This window comes from Coturnix japonica, chromosome 4 (assembly GCF_001577835.2).
Source record: "Coturnix japonica isolate 7356 chromosome 4, Coturnix japonica 2.1, whole genome shotgun sequence".
Classification (NCBI taxonomy): domain Eukaryota; kingdom Metazoa; phylum Chordata; class Aves; order Galliformes; family Phasianidae; genus Coturnix; species Coturnix japonica.
The window spans coordinates 45,050,284-45,064,899 of record NC_029519.1 but is presented as its reverse complement, the minus strand read 5'-3'; the positions used below and the strand labels follow the sequence as shown (position 1 = coordinate 45,064,899).

The following is a 14,616-nucleotide window of genomic DNA, read 5'->3' as shown; positions in this document are numbered from 1 at the left end:
GTGAGGTACTGGTTCAGCAGGACATTTTAACCTTTCCCTGCCCAAATCCTTCTCCCACACCATCCTCAGTGTCCTAAGAGCTCTAGAATTATGTAATCATTCCATTTTCCTTAGAAAATGCTTCAGCATCTTTCTCTTTTGCTGATGTCTGCTCTCATCCACAGATGGAAATTCCATTTCCTGACACATAATCTGATTGATGTTAACTATCTCAGAGCAGTTTCCAGCATATACTTTCCTTCTGCTTCAAAAGGATAGAGTTGTGTTATTATTTTCCAGTTCCAGCTTGCTTTGCAAGATGCAATGTCTAGAAACAAATATCACTTGTCCCATTCTTAGGCTCTCAAAGGTACAGCAGCGCATCAATATATGTATGATACGTAACATTCAGCGGAAAAAATAATTGATGTATATTATTTTTTTTTTTCAATTTTGTTTTCCTATGCCTTCATTCTCTTGATATATCCTGGCCAACTTTACTTGTATTGAGGTTTTTTTTTCCTTAATTCTTTAATTCATAAATGTCTTTGGCTAATATTTTAAACACTACATTGTTCAGTCTGTAAAAAGTTTGAGGTTTTCTGCGTTTTCAGACCTCTTCCATGTTTGTGTTGTGTGACTAGCTTGTCTTTTTCTTCCATCCCTTTCAGTACCCTCAGGCGTAGATCACTTTATGTAAACATATTTACAATACCCCTTGGTTCTGTGAACATTGGCATGTAAATAAGCTCATGTTCTTTTTAAGAAAGGAGTATTCTATAATCCTCAGAAGGAAATATAGAATATATTTAATCTAAAGCCAGTTAGAAACTACACTGTTATGTTCAAGTGATGCAAGCATTCCCTTGCTCTCTGAAGTTATGTATGTGTATTTGATGATCTCTAAGGTCCCTTCCAACCTGCACGAGACTGTGATACTGTGTATTCATAATAATATGTAGGTTTGGATAAGCGAGGATTTGACCCATCTTCCCCATCATGACACCAAACCTAATCACTACTCTTTTAGTTTAAAGCCATTCCTATTTGTGTGCAGATCTCCAGGTGTATCGCAGTACAGACAATATATCTATGGACAGTTGCATGTTGAGCACTGCAAAACTTTTTCTACAAGTTGGCACCTTGGTGGTCCCACAGGAGCTCTGTTTTCTTCGGTATCCTTTACTATACATCTTGTTGCCTCTGAGACTCTGCATCTGTCATTCATGCACAAATCAACCTCCCGTGAAGAAAAAGCCTAGTGTTCTTCCAAGGCTTTTCAGCACCTCTTCCTTCTCCTATCCACACTTGATGTGGTGCTGACAGCAGCTCTATGAATTAGGAAACACTCAAATCTCACCCATGTACCTTCTTAGCCTGAGGAACTGAGGGTGCCTAGCAATTATTAACACTTCATGTTAATTTGATAGCACTTTAAAAAGCAAGCTAAGTACCTGGCTGCCACTGCAAGTCATTTTTGATGCTTTTGAAAATCTGCCTGAATTGTATGATTCAGAACTAACTGAACACAACACCCGTTTTCCATTGACTTTAGTAGTGGACAAAGCAGCATAACGGGAAATCATACCCAAGTAATCTTTTGATAGCTTGGTTTTCTACTATGCTTTTTTTCTGGTCTTTTCCAATGAATTCACAATGGCTTTCAGGAAAGAGGAGGAAAGACTTGTGATTTTTCTGTGGGTTTTGGGATATTGTTGGTTGCTTGGTTGCCTGGAATTTTTTGATGATCTAGCAATGTTTTTGTCTCTCTTGAGGAGAAGGTAAAATCTAATTCTCTGTTCTCTATACCTGCACTGTGTTTCTGCAGTATTAGAACTGGCTTTGTTTGTGTTACAAAAATGTCATCTATAATTATTGTGACATATTCACAGAATCATCAAATGCTTCAGGGGGACCTTAAAGCCTGCCTAGCCCCAACCCCCTGCTGTGGGCTGGTTGTCACCCACTGGATCAAGCTGCCTGTGGCCCCATCCAGCCTGGCCTTGAGCACATCCAGGGATGGGGCATCCACAGTCTCTCTGGGCAGCCTGTGCCAGAGCCTCATCACTTCCTGAGTGAAGACTTTTCTTCCTTACATCTAATCTAATCTCCACTCTTCTAGTTTAAAGCCATTTCCCTCTGTTCTGTCACTATGAGACCACATAAAAAGTTAGTCCCCGTCCAGCTTATTCTTCTGACTAATTCTTTACAGTTCACTCTTCATGTGCGTATTTCTCCAATTTAGAGACAAGAATGTCCATAGATACAAGGATGTTGCACAGAGGCACCCTATAGGGCGTGCATTGTCTTCTAGAAGCAGTAACAGTTAGTACCCTTAACTACAGTGAAACATTTTTCACCTGAGTTTTTTGGTAAGGCTTGTTTCACATACAAACTTGGCCTTTTGCTCAGCCCCCAGAAACAAAGAATCAGAAACTGGCAACAGTTAAGCAGTGACGAGTAGCAACAAACTTGCATACACATTCCATCAAAAACAATAATAATATTAAGGGTTGGGCTCTTAGTCAAATTATGAAGTTCCAGAGTATGTGTTTGTGAGGGAGTGGGGGAAATTCAAGGCAGTGATGCTTAAGCAAAAGAACAGGCTCTTTGCATGTGAAGTGTATGGTTGTGGTCCTATTAGGAAGTCATTCTGATATTCCTGATATAATAGGCAATTTCATGAAATTGTTGAAGAAAAGGTAAGGGAGACTGATTAACTTCATGGGCTGTTTTGGAAGGGCCTAATAAATTAAAGCACACAACTTTCAGCACATCCTAGAATCTAATGAGAACATCCTGTCATAATATTTTCCACATGACAGTCTGGGTGGTTTCTATTGCAAGCACTGATGCTTTCTACTTGGGCTGTAGCAGAGCCACAAAAAGTTACATATACGTAGTTCCTGGGAAAATAAACTGGAAGACATAACAGGTTTTAGAATCTTCATTTGAACAAAATGATGATTCTTCTCTTCCCTGGACTTTTGAAGGGCATGCTCCATGATAAGCATTAACAGGCAGAAAAGCGTGGGCTTTCACAGATTTGCTGAAGTGCAGTTACTGAACTTTGTTATAATTACGCAGCCTACTGTGTTTCTCATAGTAGTTCATCAGCAAAAGCTCCAAAGGAGCCAAGTGTTCCTATATTCCTGCTGAAATCTGTGGTAGCCAGCTGCTGAAGCACTTGGCCATCAGCTCCCGTAAACCTCTTGTGATATATCCAAAGCACCAGGTATCTGAAGCACATGTTGAGGTGTTAGGTAGTTCTTTCAAGATAACTGGTAAAGAATAAAGCAAGCAGCCAGCAATTTGTGTTATGGAACTGTTAAAAATCCACTGTAATACCTGGAACTCTTTTAAAGTGGAATGTGTCTTGTGTGCATTTAAATGAGAGCCAAGCTTTATATAAAGCATACTGATGAGGACAATTAATATATATTAAGCATAGATAAAATCTGGTTAGAGTATCATTCGTTGATTTTAATATTCTTGAAACTACTGAGCAGCTTCTTCATGCCAACTTTTTAATATTTTGAGGACACTTATGTTTGAGTGCTATACAGCCTCTGATTTGCAGCTGGTTTCTTCAGTGAACAGTTTTTACCCCTATCCTGTCTTCTTGGATGTGTTGGTCAAAGATGCTGAAGGTGTTCCCTTGGAGTAATCTGGGAACTGTAGGTGATTGACTTCTCTGCATGTGGTGCAAGCACATTGCACCATGGCCTGGTCCCTGACAGACAGGAATTACAAAGCTTGGCTAGAAGACCTGCTGAATTGAATACCCTCACCAGTCATCCTGATGCAGCAGCTATCTCTGTGCAGATTGTTCTAGATGTTGTTTCTGTGTTGGATTCTATACTATGAAGAAAATATCTGAAAAAGAGTGCACAACTATAGTAGAGACATGAGTTGGCATGGTGTCCTTTCTTTGAAAATGGCATAATTGAAATTTGTAGTTATATGTTACCATTCCTGTTGACAAGAGGTATACACTGATCTCAGTTTGTTGCAAACTGATTTGTCATTATGAATTTTTTATTCATTTTATTCAATTATTTTATTATTATTTCTCATTCATTATAAATTTCTGGAGCCTCCCAGGCTGTCCTGCCACAGCAGTGTTTTCAGGAAGAGCTTAGATTAAACAATCAAATACAATCAGATGTTTATTTCTCCTAAGTTTGTCAGTTGGTTTTAATATTTTGCCATAAAGAAATTCAAGTTTATGGCTGACTCTGTGTCACTGCCCTGCTCCTATAAAGTCTAAACGTGTATCCCACATAACCTGTGCAGCAGCATTTTGGGTGCTGGGACACAGTTCTCACAACAGGTGATGAGCTCCAGGCTCACAGCTGTATCTCTGTGCCCCAACATACACCTGTCCTCCTCTGGCACCACTACTGGGCCTTCCCTAAGCTGAGAACTTCATTTCCATGCCCACAGGTTTCTGACTCCTACATTCTAACTTAGATCATTTTTTCCTTTCTCTCCTTGGATCCAATCTCTGCTGATCACTATTTTCATTAATAGAGTCCTCACTACAATGCAGGTTTTCTTCTCTATTCATTTTCTTTTCCTTGTAAGAGCATTGCTATTAATATGAGGCACTAAACTATGTGTAAGCGATGTAGGTCATCGTAAGTCATTACAGCCCTGCACCACTAAATCTGTCCAACTCAAGATGCAGAAGCATCAATACAGGAAGAAGCTGAGCCAGGCTTCTCTCCAGATAGCGGTCAGTGTTTGGGAGTGGAGCGTGAGTCACATCTTGCTCTGCCACTGTTACGAGACATTTTCCTTTTTGTGCACAAATGTAGTAGACCGCTTGTCTACTGGCTCAGACGTGTTGAGATGAGAGAAGTGCCTCCAAAGAGACAGGAAAATGCATAAATCACAGCACAACAGCAGCTGCTATATCAATTCCGCAGATTTAGATGAATGCAGAGCTCATCTCTGAGTCTGGTGTCCTGGAGAGGCGTTTACAGAGCCAGATGTGGGTTTGAGTAAATGAGGACCTTGATGGGCAGGTTCACTAATGCAGTTATACTGTATTAATCTCTGCCTTGCGCTTGCAGAGGAAATTCTTTGGGACTGCTTGTTTTCTTACTTTTGCTGACTTTTCTTTGGCACAGGGAAAACAGTCAGGGACCAAGTGAGACTCCAGGTTGTAGCCACCTAATTGTGAAGGTAACTCTGTTCCTGCTGTTGAAGAGCACAGCACGTTCCCACCTTCTCTCCCTTGCCTCAACTAGCAAGCAAGTGGTCTCTAGTATGGATTCTGAATGAGTGCAGTGTTGATGTGTCACACACAGCTCAATTTTGCCAGGTGAAATGTGCATGAAGAAAAGGTGCAAAACCCAGCAATACCTTTTTTCTCCTTAAGCAAATGGGTATATGTGAGGAACAGATGAACATAAATACATAAAATGAATGCTGCTGATTTCAGTAGCATTGCCAGGCAGTGCAAGCATCAGAGGAATCATCCCATGTATTTTAGTATGTAAAATGTTATAAGAATCTTCCAGGTGAGAAGTGCTTAGGGTTTTCTTTACGTGTACAGACATTTAATTGATGACACCATTTACTAAGTTAGACTTGGGCAGATCACAGCTTTATTTGACATAAAAGGGAATGAGCTATAATTTCACTATTTTAAGTTATTCTCTAGGAAAAGAAAATAGATACTTCTTGTGACCCAGAAGGACATGCTTTTTTGTATAAGGAAGTATTCAGGAGGGTTACATTTATGCCTCGTTTTTTACATAGGTGTTAATGTTAAATGTTTGGTGTTTCTGAAGAAGGATTTGGAAAAGAGGCAGACCGTATTGGTTTGCAAAGGAGTTATGGCTTTCTGAATACACACATCTGGGTTCACAGGGAGGCTCTGTAGATATATGCGTACTTGACAGAAACATACTGTCTGATTCCAGCAGCGTGGTTTCAAGTCTCTAGAGGTGGCATAAGGGAAGGCTAGCAGCCATGGTTTTCAGCAAAATACGATGACAAAGCATGTGGGGGAGATTTCCTTCTGGTGTGTCTGTTCCATTTCCACTACTTCATTTGCTTCATGAGCAAAACTCCTCCTGCCTTTCCTTGGCAGAGGAACCCCAGCTGGACTGGAAGAAGATGTCATTCTTTGTTCTCTGTGTTTTTGCTACATGATGCATGAGACAGGCTGTGATGCATCCTGTGGAAAAAAATCAAATAAGAATACATGTCTGCACATGTGTCTACAATCTCATATGTTCTGTCCTGCTACCCACATGTTTACGTAGCCACTTCATTCAATGAAAGAGCATGGACTAATTTTTTCCCAGTAGGTAAAATCATGAAGTAAAAGATGCAGATGACTAGCAGAATAAAAAAAGGAAGAGATAACAAACCAGCTAATTCCAGAATGAGATTAGGGAGGATTAGTCTGTCGAGCACAAATCTGCAAACAAACAGGCTGATTTCCTCTGTGTGTAGCAAAGAATTACCATCCAACAACAGTTGTGTTTGCTGTGTTAGACAATGCCAGTAGCCTTTGTAGATCAGCCTGCAGAGGACCTTTGACTTCAAATCATTAATTTAAATAATTCATTTCACTAAGAATTCCTGCAATCTCTTCCCACTCACAGTAAGGGAGCATCAGCATGAAAAGATGACTATTTTGAATGCTGATTTTCCTTGTTGCTTATTACATACTGGTACACATAAACATGTACATTTCCTAACCATATCCTAGGGAGCACTAGAGGCTTAGCTGTGCTTTGCATCCTGAGTAAGAATGGTGTGTGGTGCTACCATTGGGTATTGCACATTTACTAATGCTACAGATATCTGTCATTCTCTAAAATTCAGCAAACTTGTGCAGATAAACTTGAGTGCAGAATTTGAGCTGAAGAAAACTATTTACACGTATCTTTTGCTTTTGGGGAAGAGGGAGAATAGGAATGTAAAAGATCAATTTTGCTATTTATTGCAGTATAGAGGGGAGTTCTGTGAAAGTTTTGCAGAACTACATTAAACAATCTTATTTATGCACTAAGAAAGGCTTTGTGCTGGAATTATTCAGACTGAACTCTGCCCTTAAATTACCAGTACCTATTAGTAGCTATAGAATTAATTGAGTGTAGAGTATTTCCTGGTTATAGCAATGAGATTGCGGTAAATAGTCTCCTGCTAAGATTTTTCCATGTGTCCTCTTCCTGCAGTTTCCATAATGACGCTTATATCACAGTCTTTGCAAGAAATGTGAATCATAGGGGTTGTGGCCTTCTGAGAAACGGAAGCTCTCAGCTGAACAGACACGGAAGATTATTTTCACTATATGAGAACTATTACAGAAATGTCATTAGTCTCTCTGGAAGCAATACAGTGCACAGACTGAATGTAAATGGCTTGGATCACCTTTTTGTTTTCTGTAGAGTGGTTTAGATGCAACTACCTAATGTGTTTCACTCTGTGTCCACATGCCTGGGAGTTTCCAAGTTACATGTTTATATTTTGTATGCTTAAGGCAGTGACAGCCCTCAGCTGAAAAGTCCTCATCTGAGGACTTTGCTACTCAGAAGGAATGTCCACTGATCCTCCTTCTCTGGGTCTCTGCTATTGTTTTTTAGAATTAGCTAATATTAATGATAATAAACTGTGGTAAAATGTTTCACGTTGATTCCTGGGAGAGGACATAGCAATTTATGGTGAGTGTTTAGGGAGAAGACTTACCACAGAATCATAGAACATCCCAAGGTGGAAGGGACTGATAAGGACCATCAAGTCCAACCCCTGGCTCTGTGCAGAACCACTCAGAATCCAAACCCTATGTCTAAGAGAGCAGTCCAAACCCTCCTTGAACTCCGCAATGACCACTGCCCTAGGAGGCCTGTTCTATGCCTACCATCCTCTGGTGAAGAGGTGGTTCCCAGCACAGACATGGAGAAAAGCAACTCAAAGAATGCTGTTAATTAATTATTGGCTAATAAGTAGCTCAGATCAGCCTTTAAATTAATACTTGTTTTCGTGTGTTAGCATTTCACAGTTAAGGAATGTTCTTATACTGGTGGCAGGAGTAGTAGACAAAAAGCTAAAAACCAGTTAGCGTACCAAAAAAAAAAATAAAAATAAAAAAATCTGTGAGTAAATGAATGGAAAATAGTGACATATTAAGTGTACCTTCTGTTTGCAGAAAGTGCCTACATATTAGAGAAGAGGGAAAAAAGAAGTCCTCTCTGACTGCTCCTGCCCACTCACATGCACACAGTGAAAGAGATTCTCCTCTTCTTTTGAACCACAAAACCACCTATTTAATAGGGGGAGTGACAGCCAAACCAAAGGTTCTACACAGAGCGGATAGTTGGTTCTTTCTGAACCAATCTCAAGCTATTCCATTCATGCCGTGGGTGTAGTGATACGATGACATTGCTGGTATATTTCCATTGGACAGTGTGCTCAGCAGCTTTGCCAGCTGTAGCAATTTTTAGAATTGGAGCTTGTCTATGAATTTCCCACTTGTGTGCTATCACAGGGTTTGCATTCTTGAGAGTGAGAGGACTTGCGGTCGAATTGTAAAGCTGCCTGCAGACCTGGTCTCTCAGCCACAGTGACAGGCTAAGCTTCTAAAAACAACTGGGGACAACCTTTCCATTTGATGTGGAGTTTGGGTAGAGTTATTTATGTGTTGCTGTGAACCACTGTGGTACCAAAGAGGGAGAGGTTTTCCAGTTACTTGAGCTGGTTGTTGAATCTGCTCTGGATGAATTACAGCATGGCCATCCAGCACATTTTGCAACATTGGCCCTGGTCCTACTGTTTTTCCATGAGCATAACTTACATCCAGTTTACTGTGAGTCCTCCCTAAAATATGCGAAGGACCAATTCATTTACTTGTAACCTTGGCTTTTATCAGCTCCCACGTAGATAAATAGGGCTTGAAATCTGTGCCATCATTTGAGGAAATGTACCTTTCTGATACAAGTCTTGGGCATTAGTGGTGAGCAAGACTGTACTCTTTTCTGTCCTTCTGAAGCTGGTTGCTTTTACTGGGTTCACAGAGCAGGAAAAGCTCTGTGTATCTGAGGACTGTATTGTCTATTTTTCCTGAATGGAAGAGTTAAGGAAATGGGCATGCTCCTGACTCTGTCACAGAGCCAGAGACTTCAGAGCAGTCCCATTCCTAGTGAGGACTCTAGTACTTAGCTGAAGATTTGCAGTGTAAGATGTTCCAAAAAGGCCTGTTCACTGTTGTTTATTGCTTAGAGCCTGTTGATGTGTTGGCTTGGATTTTGGAAGAATTAAATAGCCTACAGCTGTTACTTTTTCCTGTCAAAAGTCTATCATAATGTTTTGCTTTACTGTTCTAAGAGGAGGAGATGGTTTTTAAGTTATTTCAGATATGGGCTACTAAATACATCCTCTTAAAAGCCAATTCAAAATAGTTCATTATAACTTTGCCCATTGACCTATGTCCTCAAGGGATTCTTCCAGTATTTCATGATATTCATAGGGTAAGATATTCAAACATCTGTATTTTAAACAGAGAACTTTTATGAAATGTAGGAGGAATTGCCTAGCAGTTCCAGTGGTTGTGTACAAGGGCACTAAAGCCACAAGTTGAACATTGCACAGTATCCGCACAACCCATGTCTTTGGCACTCCACAACATATGCCTCGTGCTGTAAAAAGAAGGGAGGAAATTCTGGAAGAGAAATATTTGGTCTCACTTGTCCTTAAGGATGATTTTTATTCTGGAAATAAGAACCACATAGTAAAGTACAGAACCATATGGGGAATTATATTTTTCAGCGGGTATCTGATGATTTCCCCACTCTTATGCCTTTAGAATATCTAAGTCTGTTTTCTTGCTGGTTCCTGCTTTATTTTATCCAAAGAAGTGTTGACTATACAGGTGAAGATGTTGCGTGGGGGGATGTTTCTGAAGTGGAATTGAAGTAGATGTTTATATCTTACTATTTCATTGTAGAATCTCTTCTTGGGGGCCTTGGAGACCTGAGTTCCCTGTACAGCAGTGTAGAACAGCAACTGAATGAAACCCTGAGGCGACGCAGGCACGCAGGAGATGACGACTACAACATTGAGGTGCTGCTAGGTGTGGACGACTCTGTCGTCCGGTTCCATGGCAAAGAACATGTTCAAAACTACCTCCTCACCCTCATGAACATAGTGAGTATCTTCCATAGCATTGCGCTGTTTTGCTTTGAAAATATTAAAGGCTTCTGTAAACTCCTGCAGGACTACCTAGGAGATCATGCTCAATACAAATACAAAGATGATAATTTTCTCTGCTTTTGGATTTGCTTCTTTATTTTCAAGGTGCTCCTTCAGCCGATTTTTTTCATAATGGTATTCTAGGGCACATTCTAGGGTAATTCCAAGAATTTACTGCCCTTGATCCTCAGTGAAAGTGCTGTTCTTCATTCATCTCACAGAGCTGCATAGAATAATTTTACTAGCCCATGTTCTTATGACTGTGTTCTTGCATGTGAGGCTCTTGAAATTAAAGCCTGCTGGATGCTGTGAGACTGGGAAAGCAGAGGCTTTCTCACAAAGCACTGCAGGACGTGAGCTTCCACGAAGTGTCCTTTGGATGTGTAACGTGTTGTGTCAGGTTCTCCTTCTATGGTAAAATGTGATGATACAGAACTAAAGAGGACAGGATGGGGTTACTGAGAGTCCTGTTGATGCTTTGGGCAAATGAGGTTTATTTAAAAACAAAGGAGGGCCATTTTTTCCACAATCTGCCTTGTAAAAACAGAAACACACCTGTATTCCCCAATTTGTGTGGATTCTGTGAAGTCATATAGGCTGAAGTTCCCCATATTGTTAAGTGCTCTTGGAAGTTATTCACGATAGGGAGTTACATAAACACAAGTGGTGTTGATTGTTGCAAGACAGCAGAGCAGTAATGGAAGAGTCCTTTGTCTCTCAGTCAGTCTCTTTCCCTGCTACTTGGCTAAACAAGAAGCTGTGAATATTTCCTATCACAACACAAGCTACAGATAGCAGCAGATAGCAAGATGTTTGTTCTGTAAATGAAATTCTATGGGAACAAGCCGAGCAGCTTTGTTAGGAGTGTTCAGCAACTCTGGGGAATTACATTTCTATTCCTTTTGCACAAGCAGAGGTAAGTGGGAGAAGTGGGGCAGTGACAGCATACATTTGTACTCCATTTCTTTAGGAGGTGTCTTGGGGAGTGGAGCCTTGGTATCCTATTAGATTGCCTTTTGGAGGGGGTTTGCTGAGAAACACTATTAATGCAGGAAGATTATGCAAACTTTTTATTTAAAAAAAAAAAATCTACCACTAGGTATTTGCATAACACCTAAATAATAAAAGATGTTAAACTGATAAAATTGGAATGTGTCAGCTTACACAAATGACTGTGTTAACAGTGCAGTTGCTTCTGCCAATACAGTCAGTTCAAAAAGTAGCAGTGTAAACTTACAAAACTGTTTTGCAGATTTTGAAGTTCTTTTACCTTTAACTTTCCTGTTGACTCAAAGTCAGCAAAGCTAGAGCAAAAGTGTATTTCTCAGACAAGTTGCCCTTGGTTTCAAGGGAGTTTTGCCTGAAAGGCCTGAATGAGGACCTCAGGACAGGAGTCTGTTTCTACTTTCCTTATGTAGTGAGAGATTCTAGTTGAAAAACAATGGGAAGAAGTATGTAAACTTGATACATTCTTGATAGTTCCTAACTTCTGTTTTTAATGTAAAGGAATAAACACACAGAATGAAGAAGTGCCCTAAATCATAGAATCATGGAATGGTTTGGGCTGGAACAAACCTTTAAGATCATCTAGTTCCAGCTCCCCTGCTATAGCAAGCTCCCATTTAGTGCACACTGTGCAATGATTGCATTACACTGGTACTCAGACCTGGAGAGCTGAGGCTGAAAATGTGACCCCTTGTGTCTCAGAATAAAAGTGAGTTGGAGTGTCTAGAGAATGTCTCTTGGCTTCCTTTGTCAGCTCCTCAGTTACCTAAGTAAACTGTCTCTTCATAATGAACGGTACTGCCAGCAATACAAATTCTGCATATATGACCAGAGGTACTGCTTAGATACAGAGAAGTTCTATCAAATATTGTGAGGGAAGCATAGAGCTAGGATTGGAGTGTACCTACAGTTATAGTCTTTTTGTCTTAAGATGCCATTTACCTTTTAGATGCTTAGAGCCAGGTCCATTAAAAAAAAATATCTCAGCACCTGTCACAATGCTGTCTCAGTTTTCCAAGTGCACAAACACCCGGACACGTTTGAAGACCTGTCTACGCACTGAGCTTCTAAAACGAGGACCAGCAATTGAAAAATGTACTCCATAGAATTCGGCTGGAAAAAAAAAATCTTGATATGAATTTAAACCAACTGATATCTTTTCCAGCATCGCTCTGTGTAAAATTATAACAACTCTGTATAGGATTATACTGCGCTATAAATCTAGAATAAGAAACTCCAGACATAACACGCACATTGTAACAGAAAAACAGAATTCAGTCTGCTAAGTTTACAACCTGGAGCATTGTTCAGTCTTGTCGCCTTTCCTACTGTTTCTGTAATTGGGAGCTTAAATATTTTAGTACTATTTCAGTATGCCTGGGGAGCTGCTCTCTAACGATAAGTGAATGGATGCTGTAGAATCTTGGTCTGATGAAAAGGATCTGTTGAGTAATGTCTGTGCCTTTGGTTTGGGAGCCCAAAGCATTTAATCATAACTTCCTCCATTCCTCTGACATTCTCACAGAAGGCTTTTGACTCTGGTATATTAAGAAGTGGAGTGTGAAGATCTTGAGGAGAAACAAGCCATTGAACCTGGACTGCTTTGTGGATCAGGGCTGAGACAGGAATGAATCAGCAGCAGGACTCTGATGGCTGGGAATGCATGTCTTCTATTGTTGTTACTTGAAGTTTCTTTTTTAGACTGGAGGGAATTAGGAAGCACATGAGCAAGTAGTTGTTTATTCCTAGATCATCAACCATTGAGACTGCAGCTGTTGTTGGCAGCCTAATACACTGCTGACATCAGCACACATGGTTTGGCCTGGCTGAACTTGACTGATGCAGAAATGAACCTGGATTTTGGGTTCTGTTTCAGGTTTTGATCTACTGCTGCATAGATTCAAGATTTGAACTTAGCTTATCTCAGCTTGCATTTTTTCCTAAAAATGGGAGGAACCCTTGGTCACCCTACAGAAGTATAGTGGGAAACCACATAGAGCACAAACTGGCAGATGGAAATGGGTTGCTTTAGGACTGAGAAAATCCCAGCTTCTACTTCCTTTCCTGCCTCTCTCTTTCTTTTCATTCTCCCATCCTGGTCATGCTCCAGAGCCAGGCAGCCCTTCAGTAACCAAGTGGGTCTCTCAGGAGCTAGGCCCTACCTTGTCACACGGCAGTGTGCCGCACTGCTGTTGAGATCACTTTTCAGGGAAGAGAAGAATCAATTTTCACTATTTGTTTAATGTATTATGAGAATGTGGCACTGACGGTACGCTTCACAGCTTGCTCTTCTTTTGTGTTATGTTGTCTCTCACAACATGGTTTTCCTCTCCTCCACGCTACCTGAGAGAAACCTCTAATAACAACAAAAAAAAAAAGACATATTTAAAGCACTGCATTCAGTTTAGAGGAAGTTTGATTTTCAGCTTACAAAAGAAGAGTTAAATATTCATGATCATTTTCAGCAAGAGGTAGCAAATGCACTTTGTAAAGCAGTCACTTTAAAAAGCTCCATGTTTTCAGCACTGTTTCCTTAGATTTGAGATACAGGATCTCCTTTGTTAGGCTTGTGACATTTGTTACTCGCTTGGTAGGTACGTAAGATGAAGTTTCCCTGGATTAAAGTAACTGAGATCAGGAAGACGGGCACATAGGATACCAGGTTGTAATGGGGGATTCTAAGCAAGTTTGGGCTTGTCAGTATTTATGTCTTTCTTTTTTTTTTTTTCTTCTTGAGAATAAACCAAAATTAGCTAGTAGAGCGGTACTTCTGTGCATCATTCATTCTCACATTGCAGGGAGAATTCCACTTCTGGCAATCACGGTCAGCTTAGCACTGCAGCTTTGTGGATGTCACCTTTCTAAATAACAATTCTGCACTTTTATCCATTAATGTAGCACAGAAGAAAATGTCCACATTTAATTTTGTTTCTTGTGCAAAAAAAAACATTTCAAGGAAGTGACTATTGAAGCTGCTTAGTGCTGAAGTTTATGGAGCCTTCATGATTCACCTCGGCAGGAAAAGACAGTTCCAGAAATGTCAAAACCTTTATACCTGCAGCTCCTTATCTCCAACAAAACTTTATCTCCCTTAGGTTTTTTTTTACTACATGGATAGGACCACCATGAATTTTAGTGCCTTTCGTTCACTCCAACTAGAAGTGAGTGGCAGGGCCAAAACACATTGAGATATCTGACTTTGTCTGTTTCTAACCTGATCACATGCTTAAATGTTACCAACACGGATAAAGGAGAAAAGGTAGATTGAGGCTTATTCTTCTGTGAGCTGTTCCACATGGAAATGAGAGCTAACGCTGGTGACTGCATAGAGCATGCATAAATTAGCAGGTAATCTGCAACATTTTTCCGTGTGGATCTGCTGGACTTTTCTTGCTAGCAGTATTTCAGAAATGTCAATTCCAG

The 14,616-nt window shown here is 40.3% G+C and overlaps 1 protein-coding gene across 6 annotated transcripts in view; it reads left to right on the top strand.

The window, feature by feature from the left end:
* The window catches only part of ADAMTS3 (ADAM metallopeptidase with thrombospondin type 1 motif 3), a 125,596-nt gene that overhangs the window by 79,437 nt on the left and 31,543 nt on the right, over positions 1-14,616 (top strand). For all 6 annotated transcript variants that reach the window (XM_015861760.2, XM_015861759.2, XM_015861762.2 and 3 more), the window contains one exon: positions 9,944-10,143. In XM_015861760.2, the coding sequence (XP_015717246.1) occupies positions 9,944-10,143 (200 nt within the window). The remainder of the gene's footprint in view (positions 1-9,943; positions 10,144-14,616) is intronic.